Source organism: Anabas testudineus, chromosome 21 (genome assembly GCF_900324465.2).
Source record: "Anabas testudineus chromosome 21, fAnaTes1.2, whole genome shotgun sequence".
Classification (NCBI taxonomy): domain Eukaryota; kingdom Metazoa; phylum Chordata; class Actinopteri; order Anabantiformes; family Anabantidae; genus Anabas; species Anabas testudineus.
In genome coordinates this window covers 2,605,255-2,630,047 of record NC_046629.1, presented here as the reverse complement: position 1 = coordinate 2,630,047, position 24,793 = coordinate 2,605,255, and the positions used below count along the sequence as shown (strand labels likewise).

At 38.3% G+C, this 24,793-nt stretch overlaps 1 protein-coding gene and 2 long non-coding RNA genes across 3 annotated transcripts; all 3 read right to left on the bottom strand.

Annotated features, from left to right (window-relative positions):
* Positions 1-2,248: 2,248 nt before the first annotated feature.
* On the bottom strand, positions 2,249-24,793 carry LOC113173047 (beta-galactoside-binding lectin-like; the record flags this gene model as incomplete). Its single annotated transcript, XM_033325810.1, has 3 exons — positions 2,249-2,273; positions 11,619-11,761; positions 24,665-24,793. Coding segments are annotated over 3 exons (276 nt in total), but the record flags the coding sequence as incomplete, so codon positions are not given.
* On the bottom strand, positions 8,950-9,644 carry LOC117153131. The gene is made up of 3 exons (XR_004463552.1): positions 9,610-9,644; positions 9,120-9,199; positions 8,950-8,987 (listed from the first exon to the last, which is right to left on the bottom strand). It is a non-coding gene; the product is annotated as an uncharacterized LOC117153131 (long non-coding RNA).
* Positions 12,253-13,056, bottom strand: LOC113173049. The gene is made up of 3 exons (XR_003299808.1): positions 12,919-13,056; positions 12,429-12,508; positions 12,253-12,292 (listed from the first exon to the last, which is right to left on the bottom strand). It is a non-coding gene; the product is annotated as an uncharacterized LOC113173049 (long non-coding RNA).

The window sequence follows — 24,793 nt, the reverse complement described above, 5'->3', positions numbered from 1 at the left end:
GTGCATTTTACAGGAGAAATGAATCAAGTAGAGACAAAGGAAAATAAAAAGGAGGTAAATGAGTTCATGTAAATTAGTTGGAATCTATTCAGCTGTCAAATGTTGTGTAGCTACAGAAACAAATGAGAACAAATACCACCCTTCATCATAAAATGTTAATGAAAATGTCAGTGGTTCAGAAAAGATGACAACAAAATATGTAAAACCTGGACAAATGAACAGCATCCTGCACAAGCAGCATAAGATCTGTTAGATGAATACACAAGTACTCTCACTGAAGTCTTCTCATCAGGACTCCAAGGTCATCACTCTAAGGCAGTGGTAGGAATCAAAGTAAAGGAGACTCTCTTCGAGGGAAATTCACCTTTTCATACTATTTTTTTCATTCGATATCTTGGATATAATTTTGGTTGAATGCTGAAACAAATGCAACTCAGTGTTAAAGGAATCATTCAAAATAACAATTTTATTTCTTAATGTTGTGTTGATTATTTTCTTATCATTTTGTCTGAACATCTGATTCTTAGTTAGTGATCTAAAGGAAGTTCTGTTGTTTTATTAAATTGTTATTTATGTTATATTTTATAAATACATTGCTTTTGCCTTTTTTATAAGTGTGTATGTGTGGATTCCTAGTGGGATGGAGGTCTTTTCACTCTCTGTGTAGAGTTGCTACTGCCAGTCTCCTTATCGAACCAGGTGATTAATGAACACAGAGAGCCTTGAATCTCAGTAACTGAATCACACTGTGCCTAAAACTCAGTAGAAAACACAGAATAGATATCTAAGGTACTCAGCCAGGTTCAGCAGTGTAGATTCTGATAGCCAGGGTAGGGCATAAACCTACTAGGGACTACATCTTCACCCTGAATACATCCTCCAACTGCAGAGTCATCAGAACTTCTGAAGCTAGTAGAACTCTGAGTCGTACTTAAAGTCTGAGGTACACATTTTGTTATCTGTTTCAGTTTTTTGTAGTCGTCTTAAAACTTTTCTGAACATTATGAAGAAAGAACTGAAGACAGAAAAAGATTTTTCACATTTGTGAATCTTGATTTTATTGGTAAATTGCTGAGCACACATTTGTGGACATCATGAGACATCAGACATGAACAAATCCTTTCCACATGTGTAAAGTTGATTGTATTAGTAAATCACTGAGTCTTCTATCACATGTATTCAGGTCAATATGTGATTATTAAGTGACTTTATTTGAATTCACTGATTCCTGGGAGGTTTACTTGATCTTAAAGCTTGTGATGCGAACATCTTGTTCAACAAAGATCATTGGGTAGATCTCTGCACCGAGGCGATTAGGGAAGTGGAAAACAGAGTGATCTGGTAAAATCACCAAGAACTCAGCAGACTTGAATTCAATGGAAATCTGTAGAGAGATAAATGAAGAATGAGTAACAAGAGACGTAATAACACAAAATTATATCATTATAAATACCTGTAAATATATCAGAAACAAATGTATGTAGTTTTCACAGATCTGTATGAGTTAATAAATTAGTGGTAACATGATGAAGGTCAAGTTATCAGAGGTACAGTGACACACATTCTCCAACAGAGGTCACTAAAAGAAAAGAAGAAGAATGAGACGTGGATTTAAAACAGTAGACACACATGAAGGGTCAGAATAAATATGACACACACACACACACACACACACACACACACACACCTTGAACTCCTTTCCTTCTTCAAAGGGAAAGCTTTGTCCGTAGCTCCATTTACCCCAGGTTCCTCCCTGGCAAGAGTTGAAGACCACTTTTCTTATGTCATCATAGTGGTTAAATCAAGTGTTGACATGCAGAGCTATGTCGCTGTCTCAACAAGGCTCAGCAATCCTTTAACAGGAAAGGTGGTAAAGATGATGGATTGAATTATCAGGTACATCTGTGAGTATTTGAATGTCAGATTCCTGTTAATTCCACCTAAAAAGAAGGAGGTCCAGTTGCCGAGACTGAACTTCCAGAGAACTTTCACCAAAATGTTCCTGCTAATTCCACCTCTTACACTCACACATCCAGTTTTATAGTTAATCATTGACCAACTTACAACAAGAACTACATAAAGCTCAAATATCTCTTTGAGTCATCCTTTTACTACATTGTTTACTCTGTGTCTCTTGGGAACCTCTACAATCGAGTTTCCGACTGTTAAATTTGGTCACTAAGTTCTCTATCACATGTATTCTAAATTTATAAGCACAGGTCAATTTGTGATTCTACTGTGACTTTTTATTCACTGATTCCTGGGAGGTTTACCTGATCTTGATGTATGAGATGTGAACAAGGAACTCGGTAAAGTTGAATCTGTACTGGAGAGATAAATGAAGAATAAGTAACAAGAGATGTAATAACTCAAAATCATATCATTATAAATACCTGGAAATATATCAAAAACAAATGTATGTAGTTTTCACAGATCTGTATGAGTTAATAAATTAGTGGTAACATGATGAAGTTATCTGTGGTTGGTTAGTTACAGTTAACCATATGTTGTTTACATGAGGCTGTAACATTTAATTTTTAGAAAGAAAAATTTTCTATTTTTTAAAGAAAATACACCAACTTCACAGAAGTGTATTTAATAAAGCTTTATAGATTTTAAGACAACAATTGACAAAGTTAATCTTCAGCAGTGCTCCAGTCCAGTGAACACAGCTAATGTGGTGTTGAAAGGTGTGTGGAAAAATGGGAAAAATGTGGGGTCCAGATGGCAAACATGGCGTCTCAGCAGAATCCCAACAACGATGATAACCATTCTCCAAATTACCAGGCGCTGATAGATGAGATAAAAAGGTTATCCTTTCAAATGCAGCGCGGAACTGATGTAAGTGTTCCATAGAGTCCCACAAGACCCGATACACCCCCCACCCCTGCTCCATTCGATCATGACGAAACAATAAATCAAATACTAAATATTTCCAATCAGATTCAAAACATTGCACAGGACCAGAGTAACGCTCCTGAAAATCTACCATGTCAACAACCTTCACCACAAACAGGAGGAACAATTGTTTCAACAAACAGCGGTAACCAGCCTTCAACAAGTAGCTGTAATTCATCAGGCGTTTCTAATCCGGCTCCATCCACTAGTTGTAATCAGCCTTCATCCAGCAGGTGTATACATCCTTCAACATTTCGTAGTGACAACCAAAATCCTGAAGATGTCGCCCCTGACCACCCAATTCAAAGACCTGCTGACAAAACCCTCGACTGCGAGATCCTCCAAAAAAAGCTGAGGATCTGCATATTGTGTCTGTATATTGTGTCTGTATATTGTGTCTGTATATTGTGTCTGTATATTGTGTCTGTATATTGTCAACAATAATGACAATCAGCTGTGTTTTGCCATCAACTTCGTGCATCTTCTCAACACCAGTTGCACAGAGGATGACGTAGAGAAATTTGCTAAAATCATTCAGGAGAAAACCTGTCTAACAGAGCAGACCCCTGTCTCCTTCTCAGACATCTAAAAATTTTAAACTGTCATCCAAAGTAAAATTGTTGTATTTTACAGAAACCATGGCAGCGGCCCTTTGTTGAAATTTGAAACTCAGACCCCCAGAAATGCAAAAACACTGCTTTTGTTCTTATTCCAAGGTCATTATTATGGAATAAAAGATGTCAGGATTTTTCAGGGTGTTAGGTACTTTTGTACATTTTGTCATACAGGTTACAGTTCGGAAGAGCACCATATATGCCCCATTCATTGTGGGGTCTGCCTGGATCCTGAGTGTAGCACATATCCAAAACATCAAATGTCATGATTGTCACCGTACGTGTCATTCGCTCCACTGTGTGAATAAGCACAGAGAGAAAAAATGGCGACCTAGAGCCGAGAAATACACTAGTCAGTGTGATTTGCATAAATATTGTCCTGAATGCAAAACGTTCTATTATAGTGCGTTATCTGAAGCTGTGGAAAAACACAGATGTGACGATGGCTTTGGCCATATTTGTGGAAAAGAATATGATCTAGAAAAAGAGACAGCTGAAACGCATGAATGTTACATTCAGCCCATCAAAGTTAAAAAGAAAAAGAAAAACAACGTTCCCCCCCCCTCCCCCATTGTTCTTATTCTTCATTTGTGTTTCTACCAACCCCGACTCCTGATGGCCCCTGACCAGAACCGTGCTGCTGCTGCATTTTGGATCATGTGGAGGGGTTTAAAGGAGCATAATGGGCCAGGCCAGGGAATTATAGTGTAGAGGAGATATGACCACAACCTGTACAAAGAGGTGGTTTGTATATTCAAACAGGGAGGTTGGATCTTTCTAATGTTACAAAGTGAAAATCTGCAAGAACTTGAAACTGACGAGATGTGGTCAGTAGTGTTCAGTTAATGATCAGTGTGACCCCCCAGGTTTCTAGCAGTTTTAATGGAGCAGTCACTGAAGACCCTACATTGATGCTGATGTTGTGTTTTATTGAAGATACATGAGAACTCCGTTGGTACTGATATTCACTGTAAAACTGAGGCACAAAGACATGAAGATATTTACTACATTTTAAAATGGTTCATTGTGTTTAAAATGGATCCTTCACAGCCTCAAATTACTGAGGAAAAGTTAGCACGTAGTGTCTCTTGGTCTTTATTTCTGTGTTGTAGGTATGAAAACAATGTTCCTCATGTTCAAACCAGTCGGTACATTTTACAGGAGAAATGAATCAAGTACAGACAGAGAGAAATAAAAAAAGAGTTAAATGAGTTCATGTAAATTAGTTGGAATCTATTCAACTGTCAAATGTTGTGCAACTAAAGAAACAAATGAGAACAAATACCACCCTTCATCATAAAATGTTAATAAAAATGTCAGTGGTTCAGAAAAGATGACAACAAAATATGTAAAACCTGGACAAAATAACAGCATCCTGCACAAGCAGCATAAGATCTGTTAGATGAATACACAAGTACTCTACTACTGTTAATACCATTTAAAAAGGACAGAGAACAAGAAGAGATGAGTGGTTTCACTTTTACTGTGATCTGTTTTAGAAAATACCACCATATTATTTTACAGTACCCCTCCAGTAATGGTCAGGGTCTCTCCAAAGTCCAAAGACCTGTTCCTTCACAGTCTGTGCACAGAAGAACAAGAAGGCCACTCAGTGGAACCACAGCAGTGTTAGGTTCAGACTTAGATTTGTGGTTTGAACATCAGGTTTTTCACTGTACTGTGTGTTGGAATTTTCTTTTTGTTACAACTGATTTGATTAAATTGCACTTAGGTTAATTGGTGACTCTAAACTGTCCATAACTGTGTATGTGAGTGTGAATGTTTGTCTCTGGATGTCCCCCCTGTCCGGGGTGTACCTCTCTTCTTATCTAATGACTGCTGGGATTGGCTGTAGCACACTACATCCCTTAACAGGAAAAGTAGTTCAGATAATAGATGGATAAATATGTTGACCTCATGTTGAATGTTAGGTGATAAATGAAAAGTGTAACTGACATCTCACTGTGCTCTTCTTGTATAACTGAACCAGTTAAACTGTGCTGCAGACAATGACAGCTGTTTGTAGGAACACCAACGTCTCACAGCTCTCTCTCAGAGACTCTGAGGAGTTCAAAGTTCTGTGAACCAGGGAACGCACGAAGTACAGAGGCTCATGTGACCCAAAAGAAGCATCAGTGGACTCCAGACAGACAGGAAGTAGAGTGAGAGTGAAGCAGAGAGCTGGAGGTGTCAGAAGCACCAATGATGGAACAGGCTCTTTGAGTACAGGGTCACCTGGAGGAGGTGTGAAATATGTGAGGATACAGGTGGTGGGACTCAAAGAAATGGATAAAATGGGAAAACATGCTGCAGTGAAACATCTTTTTGGAACATATCTGGCAAGCAGACTTCAACCACATCAGATTCCTGGTCCAAGCTGTCCACAAATTACTTAGCCCAGCTAACCTTCAGACCTGGGATAAGAGCCAATCACCCTCTTGCTCCTGTTCCACTGGGAGAGGGTTACATGTACACCAGGGGTGTCAAATTCATTTTAGTTCAGTATAATTTGATGTCAAGTGGGCCGGACCATTTAAATCGAGGTAAAGCTCATCATAGTTATAAATAACAATAAATTCATGTTTTCCCCTTTGTTTTAGTGGAAAGAAGTGCAATTACATTAGGATATTTTTTTATTTATTTAATGAAATATCCTATTATAAAACACGTTATGAAGAAAGTCAGATTTCCCAAGAAAAATGTGCGGTTTGCTTCAGTTTATCATTTACATGTGTGCATTACAACTGATCACAGTGATTGTACAAAAGGCACAAAACACAAAAGTCACAGGTATTTAGATTTGAAAAATATGGTAGCCTATTGCACTTCAACATTAAATTAACTTAACATATAGGAATTATTTTTACTCTACATGTGTAATAATTCCCAAAACTTAAATTGACCCCCCACATCTTACAAACTCAAGTGGTGGCCATTTTAAATGTATAAGATAGAAAGTAACCACCTGGCCTGTAAATATAAGATTTATACATGAAACACACATAAAAAATACATAAATAAACTTTATGACCAAACTCTTTTGTAGTGAAGTGTAGTGGCTAATGAGGGTGCGAAGGCGAATACAAAAGTAAGTAGATGTAGTAAGTAGATGTATCGTAGTAATCACTGAACATTAGCTGTGTCTATCTCAGAATTGTTTCGTCTTTTTCTTCTTCTTCTTTCAGCTACTCCACAACGGATGGGAGAGCAACAGTTGGACCAATGACGGAAGATGGTGAAGGTCAAGGAGCCAGAAAACGATACAGTGGATGAGAAAGTCGAGGGAGTCAGATCTGTGGACCAACCAGGATGAAGATTGAACAAATGTCTATGCAAATTATTGTTTTGTACAAAAGGACTGCGTCAGGGACAGATAGACACTCAGACTTCGTGAACTGACACCTTGTTGTTTGTCAGGGATAGGAAGATCTAGACCCAGAGCTCTGTATGCTTTATTCATTTTGACTTCTAATATTCATTTATTATATTAATTGATTGTTAAATAAACAGATAACTTGAGTGAAAAGTCTCCTCCTATTCCTTCATAAATGAGCACGCAGGACTTGGCTGTCACATAGAAGAGAGTTTTTGCTAGCAGATTGAGCCACAGTCCAACACTCCCCAGTTCCGACCTCCAAACACGGCCTCCTAGCCGCCACGCGCCACCGGCTCTGTCGGCCATCTTGGAAGGTGCCGCTCCTGCTATTCACTCCTCGGCGCAATCTCTCACCAGCTACTACAACCAAATTCACCCTGTGTCACGACCAGCCAACGATCAACTCTCCAGACAGCAGAATTCTTCACTGCACTGTTTGAATGTTAATAAAGCTCATTCTAACCATATTCTGTGTAGTGTACTGTCTCTAGCCATGGAACCTGACCCCAGATACGTGACATTTTTATTCACTGGTAAATGACATTATCTTGTTGATACCTTTTTTCACTTCGGCACTAATGAGGTATTTTTCTGAAATTCTTTCGTCAAAGTCACCTAATTTCATTGACCATGACTGATTTATAATGTCAATAAAATTATTAAACATCCAATGGGGTGAAGACTTTTTATAGGCAGTGTACACAGCTCAAGGTCAGGATGAATCTCTTGTCTCTGCCTTGTTGAAATCCTAAAGTGAAGCTCAGCGTTTCTTTGTCCTCTGGCTAAAAGTAACATTGAACACTAAAATCAAACTGTTAATTTCCAGTTCCTATTTAATAAATCTGGTTTAATCCACCCCGCCCACCAATCACCTGTACCTGCAAGATAGAAACAAACCAGGTTCAGAGACCAGAGAGATGATCGTCCTTGTAAACCACTAGATGTCACCACTGCTGCATTAATGTAAAGTGAAGCTGGAAACACTTAAAGATTTTTTCTTTTTCTGTACGAATCTGCACAAAAGTTTATTTAAAAGGTTTTTTATGCATTTTTTTAAAACACAGCTCTTCTGAAAATGCAACATCAGTTATGTTTACACCAGAATCTGTCTGTGTTATTCTGCAGGTGTGGTACTTTGACTTTAATTAATCTGCATTAGATGCTGTTTTTCTTTTATCTAATGTATCTGATTTTGTGCAAATGTCAGTCTGTTAAAGTAGTAAATCAACCATATTAATAACAAATGGTACCTGTCATTAGAACAAACTCAGACTTATTAATCGACTCAAGAACTAAACATAGTTTGAATTCACTCTTAGCCTCTCTGAATCAGTCCTGTTTGTTATTTTGTACCGTCCTCCTTTAGTTCTTAACTGAATTCTCAAAGTTTCTATCTGATTTAGTTCTTAGTGCAGATAAAGTCATTATAGTGGGTGACTTTAATATCCATGCAGATGCTGATGATAACTGCCTCAACACTGAATTTAATTCACTATTAGAATATTCATCTCAATTTGTGGAACACCAACTCCTTTCCAGCTTACCTGATTTCTGCTTTAACCTACAGATTTGTAAATTGTACCATGGAGCTAACTTCCTCTGATTCACTAGCTTCTTTTTAAGAGGAGCAACAGTACCAAGTATTGTTCCGATTGAAGCAGCAGTACATCGAACCCACAGCAGTCCACAAAACTATCCACCACCCTCTGGTACTCTGTGATGTCTCCACCCTGTATACATCCTACAACTGCAGGTACAGTGACACACATTCTCCAACAGAGGTCACTAAAAGAACAGAAGAAGAATGAGACGTGGATTTAAAACAGTAGACACACATGAAGGGTCAGAATAAATATGACACACACACACACACACACACACACACACACACACACACACACACACACACACACACACACACACACACCTCGAACTCCTTTCCTTCTTCAAAGGGAAAGCTTTGTCCGTAGCTCCATTTACCCCAGGTTCCTCCCTTGCAAGAGTTGAAGACCACTTTTCTTATGTCATCAAAGTGGTTAAATCGAGCGTCGACATGCAGAGCTATGTCGCTGTCACTGGAGCAGATATTCACATTAAACCTGAAGCACAAAGAAACAAAAACATTATATTTTAAAATTATTCATTGTGTTTAAAACTGATAAGATGACTCAGGGGGTTTGAAACTTTACAGAAACAGTACAGAAATATTGTTTTACATTATCAACACTTACTGTGCAGCATTCGGTTTAGGAACTCCAGTAATAGTCAGAGTCTCTCCAACGTTAAAGGACGCGTTCATTAGGGTCAAAACCTGTGGACAGAAGAAGACGATACAGTCAGTTGTTGTGTGATACTAACACCTGTCAGTAACTCCGTCCTCTTATGACCACAAATGTCAGATCTTTGACATATTGTATTTGCAGGTGTCAGGGAGCCAATAATTATTTAGACATTCACCATTTTTGGAATCAAATATTTCTTATAACTGAACCTGCTTTAACTAAATCAAGTCCAGCTGCCACTGAACAACCTGGAAGACTGAGAACCTTCACAGGTATTATCACATCATGTTCCATAGGTATGAACCTGTAAATATTCTAGTCTGTCTAATGTCAGTAATACAGATACAGAGGACAGTTAGACTTTTAAAATATGACCCAACACTCATCACCTACCTGAGGAGTCAGAAATACACAGAATAAAAAATGAAATAATACTTACTCCCATCTTTGCAGATGTCGTTAATAAAAGCTGAAGTGAAATGAGAGTGAGTGTGAATGTTTGTCTGTCTCTTTATATCAGTCCTGTGGAAACTAACACAGGGAGTAACCTGCCTCTGGACCAATGACAGTCAACAAGTCTCAGCACTTTAACAGGAAAGGTGGTAAAGATGATGGATTGAATTTATCAGGTACATCTGTGAATATTTGAATGTCAGATTACTGTTAATTCTACGTCCAGTTGCTGAGACTCAATTTCCAGAGAACTTTTACCAAAATGTTCCTGTTAATTCCACCTCCTGCGCTCACACACATCCAGTTTTGTAGATAATTAATTACTGACATGCAACAAATAACAACTACATAAAGTCCTGAAGTCCATCACCAGCTCCTTTGTTTTACTGATGTTGAGTTAATAATGGTTTAGTCCAATTAATTGGTGACTCTAAACTGTCCATAGCTGTGTATGTGAGTGGGAATGTTTGTCTCTGGATGTCCCCCCTGTCCGGGGTGTACCTCTCTTCTTATCTAATGACTGCTGGGATTGGCTGTAGCACACTACATCCCTTAACAGGAAAAGTAGTTCAGATAATGGATGGATAAATATGTTGACCTCATGTTGAATGTTAGGTGATAAATGAAAAGTGTCACTGACATCTCACTGTGCTCTTCTTGTATAACTGAACCAGTTAAACTGTGCTGCAGACAATGACAGCTGTTTGTAGGAACACCAACGTGTCACAGCTCTCTTTCAGAGACTCTGAGGAGTTCAAAGTTCTGTGAACCAGGGAACCCACGAAGTACAGAGGCTCATGTGACCCAAAAGAAGCATCAGTGGACTCCAGACAGACAGGAAGTAGAGTGAGAGTGAAGCAGAGAGCTGGAGGTGTCAGAAGCACCAATGATGGAACAGGTTCTTCGAGTACAGGGTCACCTGGAGGAGGTGTGAAATATGTGAGGATACAGGTGGTGGGACTACTTACAAACTACTTACAAACTACTTACAAATTATTTAGCCCAGATAACCTTCAGACCTTGGATAAGAGCCAGTCACCCTCATGCTCCTGTTCCACTGGGAGAGGGTTACATGTTCACTATGTTTGGGGCAATGACCTGATGCTAAAGACAGATACTGATATGATAATAATGACCATAAATTCCAGTAAATGATGTTGGTGATCATTCAAGCTTCAAGCTGAATTCATTTGATCTTTTTACATTGAACATCTACAGACAGGAACTCAGAGACTGTGCACTTGTTATTTTGTACTGACTGGTTTCATGTCTGTGATATTTCAGTTTCTGTTGCCCTCTTCTGGTTGGTTGGTTGGTTACAGTTAACCACATTGTGTTTACATGAGACTGTAATATTTATCACTTAGAAAGAAAAATGAGTAGATTTTAAAAGAAAATACAGCAACTTCACAGAAGTGTATTTAATAAAGATTTATAGATTTTAAGACAACGATTGATAAGAACAACAAAAAAATAAATTACAGAAATAATTTAACTCCCAGATTTCCTGAAGTCCATCACCAGCTCCTATGTTTTACTGATGTTGAGTTAATAATGGTTTAGTCCATTTTACTCCACACAACTGTCCACCACCCTCTGGTACTCTGTGATGTCTCCACCCTGAATACATCCTCCAACTGCAGAGTCATCAGAACTTCTGAAGCTAGTAGAACTCTGAGTAGTACTTAAAGTCTGAGGTACACATTTTGTTATCTGTTTCAGTTTGTTGTAGTCGTCTTAAAACTTTTCTGAACATTAAGAAGAAAGAACTGAAGACAGAAAAAGATTTTTCACATTTGTGAATCTTGATTTTATTGGTAAATTGCTGAGCACACATTTGTGGACATCATGAGACATCAGACATGAACAAATCCTTTCCACATGTGTAAAGTTGATTGTATTAGTAAATCACTGAGTCTTCTATCACATGTATTCACGTTAATATGTGATTATTATGTGACTTAATTTGAATTCACTGATTCCTGGGAGGTTTACTTGATCTTAAAACTTGTGATGCGAACATCTGCATTAACGAATATCATTGGGTAGATCTCTGCACCGAGGCGATTAGGGAAGCGGAAAACAGTGTTATCTGGTAAAATCACCAAGAACTCAGCAGACTTGAATTCAATGGAAATCTGTAGAGAGATAAATGAAGAATGAGTAACAAGAGACGTAATAACACAAAATCATATCATTATAAATACCTGTAAATATATCAAAAACAAATGTTTGTAGTTTTCACAGATCTGTATGAGTTAATAAATTAGTGGTAACATGATGAAGGTCAAGTTATCAGAGGTACAGTGACACACATTCTCCAACAGAGGTCACTAAAAGAAAAGAAGAAGAATGAGACGTGGATTTAAAACAGTAGACACACATGAAGGGTCAGAATAAATATGACACACACACACACACACACACACATACACACACACACACACACACACACACACACACACACAGACACACAAACCAAAAAACACACACACACCTCAAACTCCTTTCCTTCTTCAAAGGGAAAGCTTTGGACGCATTGCTCTTCTCCCCAGGTTCCTCCTTGGCAAGAGTTGAAGACCACTTTTCTTATGTAATTCAAGTGGTTAAATCGAGGGTCGACATGCAGAGCTATGTCGTTGTCACTGGAGCTGATATTCACATTAAACCTGAAGCACAAAGAAATAAAAACATTCATTATATTTTAAAATTATTCATTATGTTTAAAACTGATAAGATGACTCAGAGGGTTTGAAACTTTACAGAAACAGTTCAGAAATATTGTTTTATATTATCAACACTTACCGTGCAGCATTCGGTTTAGGAACTCCAGTAATAGTCAGAGTCTCTCCAACGTTAAAGGACGCGTTCTCTAGGGTCAAAACCTGTGGACAGAAGAAGACGATACAGTCAGTTGTTGTGTGATACTAACACCTGTCAGTAACTCCGTCCTCTTATGACCACAAATGTCAGATCTTTGACATATTGTATTTGCAGGTGTCAGGGAGCCAATAATTATTTAGACATTCACCATTTTTGGAATCAGATATTTCTTATAACTGAACCTGCTTTAACTAAATCAAGTCCAGCTGCCACTGAACAACCTGGAAGACTGAGAACCTTCACAGGTATTATCACATCATGTTCCATAGGTATGAACCTGTAAATATTCTAGTCTGTCTAATGTCAGTAATACAGATACAGAGGACAGTTAGACTTTTAAAATATGACCCAACACTCATCACCTACCTGAGGAGTCAGAAATACACAGAATAAAAAATGAAATAATACTTACTCCCATCTTTGCAGATGTCGTTAATAAAAGCTGAAGAGAAATGAGAGTGAGTGTGAATGTTTGTCTGTCTCTTTATATCAGTCCTGTGGAAACTAACTCAGGGAGTAACCTGCCTCTGGACCAATGACAGTCAACAAGTCTCAGCACTTCCTTAACAGAAAAGGTGATGAACTAAATCTGTGTATTTGAATGTCAGATTCCTGTTAATTCTACTTAAAAAAGGAAGTCCAGTTGTCAAGACTGAACTTCCAGAGAACTTTTACCAACATGTTCCTGTTAATTCCACCTCCTGTACACATAAATCCAGTTTTGTAGTTAATTAATTACTGACATGCAACAAATAACAACTACATAAAGCTCAAATATCTCTTTGAGTTCTCATATCACCACATTGTTTACTCTGTGTCTCATGGGAACCTGTACAATCGAGTTTCCAACTATAAACTGGGGGTAAACGCTATAGAAAAATAAGGTTACCTGTGTGGCTCCTTATCAGTATTGATCAGAACAGCAAAGAGGCAAAAAAAAATTTCATTCAGGAGGTCACAGAACAAACTTTGGACAACAGTCGAATTTATTTGGATTTTAGAAAATAAGAAAAATTCTGAAAACACAAAACGGCTCAGAGATGATCTGTCTGAGGAGACTCAGGTCCTTCAACGTCTGCAGCACCAGCTGATGATGTTCTATGAATCTGTGGTTCCAGTGTCATCTTCTATGCTGTGGTCTGCTGGGGCAGCAACATGAAGGTGTCAGACACTAACAGACTAAACAAACTGATCAGGAGGAGCTGGTTCGATTTCTGGGAGATTTACTTGATCTTAACGTGTGAGATGTGAACATGGAACTCAGTAGCGTTGAATCTAATGGTCAGAGAGAGAAACTATCAATGAGTAATGTGGAGGAAATTTAAAAAAAATGATGAGAGAAAGTCTGTTTGTTTCTGTTGTTCTGTATTCGTTGTACACATAATGTGGTGCAAGACAACTCTGAACCTCTGTGTCCACACACTTCTTTCTATGTGTGCTGAAGCATGTAAACAGACAACCAATCACATTTCCTCATTTCGCTCTTACTCAAGCATCGTTGCAGAAAGAGGAAAGTTGCTTTCACATTATATCAACCAGATGTGGTCAGTGATACAGCTGACAAACAGTCTTTGTAGACAGAGCATCCTGAGTTTTCTGCACACCCAGTTTCATATATTAAAGAAACAGGTCAAACATTAAAAGGTCACAATATAACATTTCTTCTATAGTAACAAGAGACATAATATCACAAACTTATATCATGATAAATACCTGGAAACAAATTCATATAGTTTCCTAGATCTGAAAAAGTTAATAAATTACAAACAGGTTCAAGCTGGAACAGACCTCAGAATTCATCTAACAAGGTTTTATTAAAGAAATAAGTTAGTGACATAGAAAAGTAAGAAATAATAGTTTCATTACTAGAATTTAACAAATGTTAAATGACCTACAGTACTGTGTAAAAGTCTTAGGCACCATTTGCTTTGTTCTTTTATGAACGATGACCAGTGTTTATTTCTCTCTTTGTTTTTAACTTAGAAAAACAAAAAGTGGTTTCTTGGCTTCTCTCCTTCCACAAATAAATATTTCTGGTCAAGCTTCTTCAGGCTGCAGAAGCAAATTGGCATCCACATGAAGCCGCCAGATGCTGAACCTGGTCCTTGCTGAACTTCTGATCTCTCATAGAGGAAACTAATGGTGCCTAAGACCTTTGCACAGTACTGTAGGTTAAAATTAGTGACCTAATGTTGAAAAGGTCAATAATAGACAAATAATCATGTTTCAGTCCCATCAGAACAGCACTGTTAGATTTTAAAATTATACATTTAGTCATTAGGCAGACGCTTTTATCCAAAGCGACTTACAAGGGTGGGCAGAGGAAGTGTAAGGAGTTATTGCCAAAGGACCCCTACTGGAGGTAGGACACAGCTGGGATTCAAACCCCAGTCTCCCGCATGGAAGGCAGTGATCTCACCACTAAACTAACCAGCCGCTGAAATACAGGAACATACAGCAGTTTAACACTGTAGTAAAAAAAGATGTTTTCTCCCACAGGCTCATTGGAGAATTCATAGGATATTAACATATCAACAGGAAGTTATATGAGAGGAAGATTTGACTCAGATGAGTTAGGACAGCTGGTTAGTGTAGTGATAACATCACTGCCTCCCATGTGGGAGACTGGGGTTTAAATCCCAGCTGTAGCCTTCCTTCAGTAGGGGTCCTTAGGCAAGACTTCCTCAAATGTAAATGTAGGACATTTTCCTTTTTTCTGATGTATAAACAAAAATGGAACTACGACACAATTGTGAAAACCTGAAGGCCTTGATTTACACCCCCTCACTCAAACCACTTGAATTCTCTGTCTAAACTGTGAAATCAAATGAATGTTTGTCCTTTGTCCTTTAGAAGAAAGTCCAGTTGACACAACTTCCAGGTAACTTCACTTATCTTTACAGCAACATCTGATTAACACAAAATGATAAGAACATTACATTAAACAAGACAGAGACAAGCTTGTGATGCTTGTTAACATGCTTCTGTCAGATCAACTCGTTCAGCCTGTGCAGAATAGTGTGATGCTGATCTGCCCAAGTCCATCCAGTCTCTGCAGAGTCACATTAACAGTTCAAGGTCAGGATGAATCTCTTGTCTCTGTCTCGTTAAAATCCTGGAGTGAAGCTCAGTGTTTCTTCGTCCTCTGACTAAAAGTAACATTAAACACTAAAATCAAACTGTTAATGTCAGTTCCTATTTAATAAATCTGGTTTAATCCACAATCATATTTTAAAGAAAGGATTGATGTCACATGTCTGAGACCTGGAATAAACCTGAGGCCTACTCACTTTAAGTCCTGCCCTCCTGGATACAGCCCCCACCACTGGTTGTGACGGGGGTCCAGTCTTACACCAGCGTGCTGATCTGACACTCTGAAACCCCTCCCTCTTCCTAAACTATCTACCTTTGAATACACAGTAGTCAGTACTGACCCTTCTTATCTCCAGTCTCCAAGTTTACAACCATAAAACCATTTTGATCTCTTACATCCACCTAATTCCAAACCACAACACTGAAATAAAACATTAATCCTCCAGATTAAATGCTGATTTTACAAATCTGTCTGTCGTCCCACAATTCACCTCAGTAGGTGAATCAGTGAACTATTGCACTAACGGCCTCCAGGAACCCAAACTTGCAGCAATCACAAAGAGGAGCAGTGCAATAGTTTTATTCCCCATTTTACAACCAAAGTAGAACCTATTCACTCGTCACTTTCTGTTTCCAGTCCACCACCTCTGGACCTGCTCACATCAAAACCTGAACGCTGTCTCTCACTGTTTTCTGTCACCACAGCAGAGAAGTTGAGGGTTTTATACAGGAAGAGACAGAGCTGTCTGTCACAGAGCGGTGAACCTCAGTCAGAGCTCTTTATAGAAACAATACATGGTTTTACACAACACGACAGAGCTGAGATACATTCAGTGACTTGAACTTGAATCAGTTCACATCAATGTTCCCTTTTTGTTTTCCAAATTGTTTCTGTTCTTTGTCACAACCAGCTCAAATGTTCGAGGCAGAATCTAATTTATTTACAAAATAAAGATAAAAAGATGAGATGTGGTGTTCTGTAGGGTCAGTGGTGAGAAAAATGCCAAAAATATAAATCAAACAGAGGTTTTAATGAGAAGCTCCTCTAGGAGACAGATTTTAATAGTAGCTGGAAGCAGTGTGTTCAAACCAGGTGTTCCCAGTCAGCACCACTGGACAGCCCCGCCCACCAATCACCTGTACCTGCAAGAGAGAAACAAACCAGGTTCAGAGACCAGAGAGATGATCGTCCTTGTAAACCACTAGATGTCACCACTGCTGCATTAATGTAAAGTGAAGCTGGAAACACATTTTCTGTACGAATCTGGACAAAAGTATATTTAAAAGATTTTTTATGCATTTTTTAAAACACAGCTCTTCTGAAAATGTAACATCAGTTATGTTTACACCAGAATCTGTCTGTGTTATTCTGCACGTGTGGTACTTTGACTTAATTAATCTGCATTAGATGCTGTTTTTCTTTTATCTAATGTATCTGATTTTGTTCATTCAATGGTTGTCAATGGTTATCCAAACCTTCTTATGATTTGCTTATAACTGTAAATAATTCTAATTTCCTGAAAGGTATTAACAGAACTATCACTGGATATTTTAGGTTCTACCAAGACAGAATCTGAAAGTTAATTAAAAACAACAATCCACACAGAGCATGTATTAACTACATCACCACATGTCCTTTATGTGCTGAAATGTGGACTAAGATTCTACATTTAAGATTTGAAATACACTGTTGTCTTAGTGGAGTACTTATTTTAATACTTAAAAAATGGAGATGGCTGAAGACAGCTTTTAATTATTTAGGTTTGGATGCTTTCCAGCCCACAACTGAAGTGACTGTTAGATCCTTTAGAAAGCTTTATTCAAGCTCAACTCAAAGATAAATACAGAATATATGGATCAGATTAAAGAGCTGTAAAATACAGTTTAGAAGATGTGCAGGCTGTTAACGATCAATTATCCTTAATTAGTCCTATTTAGCAGAAACAGCGAGAAAACCACGAAAAACCATAAAATCAGGAACAGAAACATAAATATACATAACAAACTATAATAAGTGACTTACAGTTTGATGGACGCACAACAACAGATACAATCAACTTAAGGGTACTTCTACTTGTAGTGGAACATTGTTCTGGTCAAGGTACTTGTACTTTACTTAATCATCATGTTCCTAGAAGCAGAACAGGTCGGGGTGGAGGAGTAGCAGAAATCTTCTACTCAGACTTATTAATCAACTCCAGAACTAAACATAGTTTGAATTCATTTGAGAGCCTCACTCTTAGCCTCTCTGAATCAGTCCTGTTTGTTATTGTGTACCGTCCTTCTTTAGTTTTTAACTGAATTCTCAAAGTTTCTATCTGATTTAGTTCTTAGTGCAGAAGAAGCTACAGATTTGTGAATTGTACCATGGAGCTAACTTCCTCTGATTCACTAGCTTCTTTTTCAGAGTAACAGTATCGAGTATTGTTCCGAGTGAGACTGCACTACATTTTAAAATGGATCATTGTGTTTAAAATGGATCCTTCATAGCCTCAAATTACTGAGGAAATCTTTCTGTCTTTATGTCTGTGTTGTAGGTATGTAACCAATGTTCCTCATGTTCAAACCAGTCTGTGCATTTTACAGGAGAAATGAAGCAAGTAGAGATCGAGAGAAACTATAAGGAATTAAACAAGAACAGGTACCTGTTACATTACAGTACATTACATTTACGGTATCTAAGAAATCCACCCTTCCCTCAAATGATCAGGTGCTCTGTCTCTCCACAGCCGAGGTGAGGAAGACTCTACGCAGAATCAACCCACGGAAGGCTGCTGGTCCTGACAACGTTCCTGGCAGGGTCCTCAGGGAATGCGCAGATCAGCTCGTGGATGTCTTCACTGACACCTTCAACATCTCCCTGAGCAGCGCCGTTGTTCCTACATGCCTCAAGTCAACGACCATCGTGCCGGTGCTGAAGACGTCTACTGTCTCCTGCCTCAATGACTACCGCCCTGTTGCACTCACACCCATCATCATGAAGTGCTTCGAGAGGCTGGTCATGAGGCACATCATGGGAGACCCCAGTCAGTCCGGATCGGGAACAGCATCTCCAGCACCACCATGTCGAGCACTGGGGCCCCACAGGGCTGTGTGCTCAGTCCACTGCTGTTCACTCTGCTGACACACGACTGCGTAGCGATGCACGGCTCGAATCAAATCATCAAGTTCGCTGATGACACAACTGTGGTGGGTCTCATCAGCAAGAACGACGAGTCAGCGTACAGAGAGGAGGTACATCAGCTCTCAGCCCGCTATTGGTCGCTGCTGTTTTGTGCTTTGTGTTCTGTTTTTGAACTGTTTTCTGACGTCTGTCTGCACTTTTTCTTTGTGTTCTTGCACTGTTTGCACTAGGTTGCACAGGATGCACTTTATGTGTTTTGCTAGGACAACTTAGCAGTCCTCAGCTCCATGTTTGTCTTGTTGCCGTTTTATGTAGCACCATGGTTCTGGAGAAACGTCTCATTTCACTATGTACTGCTTCAGCTATATGTGGTTGGAATGACAATAAAGCTTCTTGACTTGACTTGACATTAGTTAGAATGTATTCATCTGTCTGAAGTACACTTTCAGGTATTTGTACTCAGATACAACCTCCACCTCCCTGTATAGAGAGATGGGGGACAGGACTCCATCACCAGCTCCTTTGTTTCACTGATGTTGAGTAAAACACTAGATCCACAGGAGTTGTCTTAAAACCCCCTTCAATGTTGCAGCTCTGTGATCCACAGAGAGAAAATGTGTAAACAAAAGAGTTAAAGAACTGAAAAAAGAAAATAGTTTTTTCAAAATAGTAAATCTTGATTTTATTGGTACATTCTTGAACACACTTCTGTGGACATCACGAGACATCAGACATTCAAATCACTAAGTTCTCTATCACATGTATTCTAAATTTAAAAAGGATGGATTGAATTTATCAGGTACATCTGTGAATATTTGAAAGTCAAAATTTCATCATTCCTGTTATTTCCACCACCTGCACAGACAAACATACAGTTTTGTAGGTAATTAAATACTGACTTGCAACAAGGAAGAACTACATGAAGTTCAAATATCTCTTTGAGTTCTCATATTACCACAGTTTACCCTCTGTGTCTCATGGGAACCTGTACAATCGCGTTTCCAACTGTAAACTGGGGGGTATTTACTGCATTTTAAAATGGTTCATTATGTTTAAAATGGATCCTTCAAGGCCTCAAATTACTGAGGAAAAGTTAGCACGTAGTGTCTCTCTGTCTTTCTGTCTGTTTTTTAGATATGTAACCAGTGGTTTAAACCAGTCTGTACATTTTACAGGAGAAATAAATCAAGTAGAGACAGAGGGAAATAAAAAGTAATAAAGAGTTAAATATGTTCATGTAAATTACGTATATTCTATTTAGTTGTCAACTGTTGTGCAACTAAAGGAACAAATGAGAACAAATATCAACACAGTCATACACAGTACGATATGCAGTGAAATGCTTAGGCGACTGCCCGTGACCTTAAAAAATAAAAGACTATTAAAGACTGTATAGGAAATAAATATAATAAAGAAGTAGAAGTAGATTTAACTAAAAATAAGAATGAGAGAATAAAGAATAAAATATCTATACAAGTAGATGTAGATTTGACTAAGAACAAAATATCTGTACAAGAATAAAATATCTGTACAGTACAATGTACAATATAAGAAAAATATAAGAAAATAATACCAAAAATACTAGGGTGTACCTACTGTAGGTGAACAATGTAGAAAAATATAGAATTTGGAATTTTGTGTGGGAAGGAGTGTAGTATAAATAGAAATGTCCAGGGGGTTTGCAAGTATGTTGTAAAGTGTTCAGACTTAAAGTGACTTGTGCATAATAGAATAGATAGTAATATGAAAGGTGTGCAGTGACCACTAGGGTCGATGATTGTCCCGAATGTCCAAAGAGAGTGCAAGAAACATGAGTGTGTAAAGTGGGTCAATAATATGTGGTGTGCTGGTTGAGAGTCTGTATCGCCTGTGGGAAGAAGCTCCTCCTCAGTCTCTCTGACTGGTTTCACGTCTGTCATATTTCAGTTTCTGTTGCCCTCTTCTGGTTGGTTGGTTACAGTTAACCATATGGTGTTTACATGAGACTGTAATATTTATAACTTAGAAAGAAAACTTTGTATATTTTATTAGAAAATACAGCAACTTCACAGAAGTGTAATTAATAAAGCTTTATAGTTTTTAAGATAACAATTGATAAAATTAATCTTCAGCAGTGCTCCAGTTCAGTGAACACAGCTAATGTGGTGTTTAAAAGTGTGTGAAAACATGGGAAATGCTATACCACATGTGATTAGTCTTAAACTGTGATTGGTGTAAAGTCTCATTCTCTGCAGTGTTCATTTCTTCTCCAATCACTCAAATATGTGATGTCACAAAGTTTCCTGAAGACGACATAGTCATAATCTGCAGTAGCTCAGGAGATCACGTCCATTCCTGTTGATTCTACTTAACAATAAAGAAGTCCAGTTTGCAAGACTCAACTTCCAGAGAACTTAGTCCAGAGAGGAACGACAAGAAATAAATGACATAAATAATGTAACAGGACTCCCAGATTTCCTGAAGTCCATCACCAGCTCCTTTGTTTTACTGATGTTGAGTTAATAATGGTTTAGTCCAATTAATTGGTGACTCTAAACTGTCCATAGCTGTGTATGTGAGTGTGAATGTTTGTCTCTGGATGTCCTCCCTGTCCGGGGTGTACCTATCTTCCTATCTAATGACTGCTGGGATTGGCTTAACAGGAAAAGTAGTTCAGATAATGGATGGATAAATATGTTGACCTCATGTTGAATGTTAGGTGATAAATGAAAAGTGTCACTGACATCTCACTGTGCTCTTCTTGTATAACTGAACCAGTTAAACTGTGCTGCAGACAATGACAGCTGTTTGTAGGAACACCAACGTGTCACAGCTCTCTTTCAGAGACTCTGAGGAGTTAAAACTTCTGTGAACCAGGGAAGCTGCGAAGTACATTGTCACCTGGAGGAGATGTGAAATATGTGAGGATACAGGTGGTGGGACTCAAAGAAATGGATAAAATGGGAAAACATGCTGCAGTTAAACATCTCTTTGGAACATATGTGACAAGCAGACTTCAACCACATCAGATTCCTGGTCCAAGCTGTCTATAAATTATTTAGCCCAGATAACCTTCAGACCTGGGATAAGAGCCAATCACCCTCTTGCTCCTGTTCCACTGGGAGAGGGTTACATGTACACCAGGGGTGTCAAATTCATTTTAGTTCAGTATAATTTGATGTCAAGTGGGCCGGACCATTAAAATCGAGGTAAAGCTCATCATAGTTATAAATAACAATAAATTCATGTTTTCCCCTTTGTTTTAGTGGAAAGAAGTACAATTACATTAGGATATTTTTTTATTTATTTAATGAAATATCCTATTATAAAACACGTTATGAAGAAAGTCAGATTTCCCAAGAAAAACGTGCGGTTTGCTTCAGTTTATCATTTACATGTGTGCATTACAACTGATCACAGCGATTGTACAAAAGGCACAAAACACAAAAGTCACAGGTATTTAGATTTGAAAAATTTGGTAGCCTATTGCACTTCAACATTAAATTAACTTAACATATAGGAATTATTTTTACTCTACATGTGTAATAATTCTCAAAACTTAAATTGACCCCCCACATCTTACAAACTTAAGTGGTGGCCATTTTAAATGTATAAGATAGAAAGTAACCACCTGGCCTGTAAATATAAGATTTATACATGAAACACACATAAAAAATACATAAATAAACTTTATGACCAAACTCTTTTGTAGTGAAGTGTAGTGGCTAATGAGGGCGCGAAGGCGAATACAAAAGTAAGTAGATGTAGTAAGTAGATGTATCGTAGTAATCACTGAACATTAGCTGTGTCTATCTCAGAATTGTTTCGTCTTTTTCTTCTTCTTCTTTCAGCTACTCCACAACGGATGGGAGAGCAACAGTTGGACCAATGACGAAGATGGTGAAGGTCAAGGAGCCAGAAAACGATACAGTGGATGAGAAAGTCGAGGGAGTCAGATCTGTGGACCAACCAGGATGAAGATTGAACAAATGTCTATGCAAATTATTGTTTTGTACAAAAGGACTGCGTCAGGGACAGATAGACACTCAGACTTCGTGAACTGACACCTTGTTGTTTGTCAGGGATAGGAAGATCTAGACCCAGAGCTCTGTATGCTTTATTCATTTTGACTTCTAATATTCATTTATTATATTAATTGATTGTTAAATAAACAGATAACTTGAGTGAAAAGTCTCCTCCTATTCCTTCATAAATGAGCACGCAGGACTTGGCTGTCACATTGAAGAGAGTTTTTGCTAGTAGATTGAGCCACAGTCCAACACTCCCCAGTTCCGACCTCCAAACACGGCCTCCTAGCCGCCACGCGCCACCGGCTCTGTCGGCCATCTTGGAAGGTGCCGCTCCTGCTATTCACTCCTCTGCGCAATCTCTCACCAGCTACTACAACCAAATTCACCCTGTGTCACGACCAGCCAACGATCAACTCTCCAGACAGCAGAATTCTTCACTGCACTGTTTGAATGTTAATAAAGCTCATTCTAACCATATTCTGTGTAGTGTACTGTCTCTAGCCATGGAACCTGACCCCAGATACGTGACATTTTTATTCACTGGTAAATGACATTATCTTGTTGATACCTTTTTTCACTTCGGCACTAATGAGGTATTTTTCTGAAATTCTTTCGTCAAAGTCACCTAATTTCATTGACCATGACTGATTTATAATGTCAATAAAATTATTAAACATCCAATGGGGTGAAGACTTTTTATAGGCAGTGTACACAGCTCAAGGTCAGGATGAATCTCTTGTCTCTGCCTTGTTGAAATCCTAAAGTGAAGCTCAGCGTTTCTTTGTCCTCTGGCTAAAAGTAACATTAAACACTAAAATCAAACTGTTAATTTCCAGTTCCTATTTAATAAATCTGGTTTAATCCACCCCGCCCACCAATCATCTGTACCTGCAAGATAGAAACAAACCAGGTTCAGAGACCAGAGAGATGATTGTCCTTGTAAACCACTAGATGTCACCACTGCTGCATTAATGTAAAGTGAAGCTGGAAACACTTAAAGATTTTTTCTTTTTCTGTACGAATCTGCACAAAAGTTTATTTAAAAGGTTTTTTATGCATTTTTTTAAAACACAGCTCTTCTGAAAATGCAACATCAGTTATGTTTACACCAGAATCTATCTGTGTTATTCTGCACGTGTGGTACTTTGACATTGATTAATCTGCATTAGATGCTGTTTTTCTTTTATCTAATGTATCTGATTTTGTGCAAATGTTAGTCTGTTAAAGTAGTAAATCAACCATATTAATAACAAATGGTACCTGTCATTAGAACAAACTCAGACTTATTAATCGACTCAAGAACTAAACATAGTTTGAATTCACTCTTAGCCTCTCTGAATCAGTCCTGTTTGTTATTGTGTACCGTCCTCCTTTAGTTCTTAACTGAATTCTCAAAGTTTCTATCTGATTTAGTTCTTAGTGCAGATAAAGTCATTATAGTGGGTGACTTTAATATCCATGCAGATGCTGATGATAACTGCCTCAACACTGAATTTAATTCACTATTAGAATATTCATCTCAATTTGTGGAACACCAACTCCTTTCCAGCTTACCTGATTTCTCCTTTAAGCTACAGATTTGTGAATTGTACTATGGAGCTAACTTCCTCTGATTCACTAGCTTCTTTTTTAGAGGAGCAACAGTACCAAGTATTGTTCCGATTGAAGCAGCAGTACATCGAACCCACAGCAGTCCACAAAACTATCCACCACCCTCTGGTACTCTGTGATGTCTCCACCCTGTATACATCCTACAACTGCAGGTACAGTGACACACATTCTCCAACAGAGGTCACTAAAAGAACAGAAGAAGAATGAGACGTGGATTTAAAACAGTAGACACACATGAAGGGTCAGAATAAATATGACACACACACACACACACACACACACACACACACACACACACACACACACACACACACACACACCTCGAACTCCTTTCCTTCTTCAAAGGGAAAGCTTTGGATGTAGCTCCATTTACCCCAGGTTCCTCCCTTGCAAGAGTTGAAGACCACTTTTCTTGTATCATCAAAGTGGTTAAATCGAGCGTCGACATG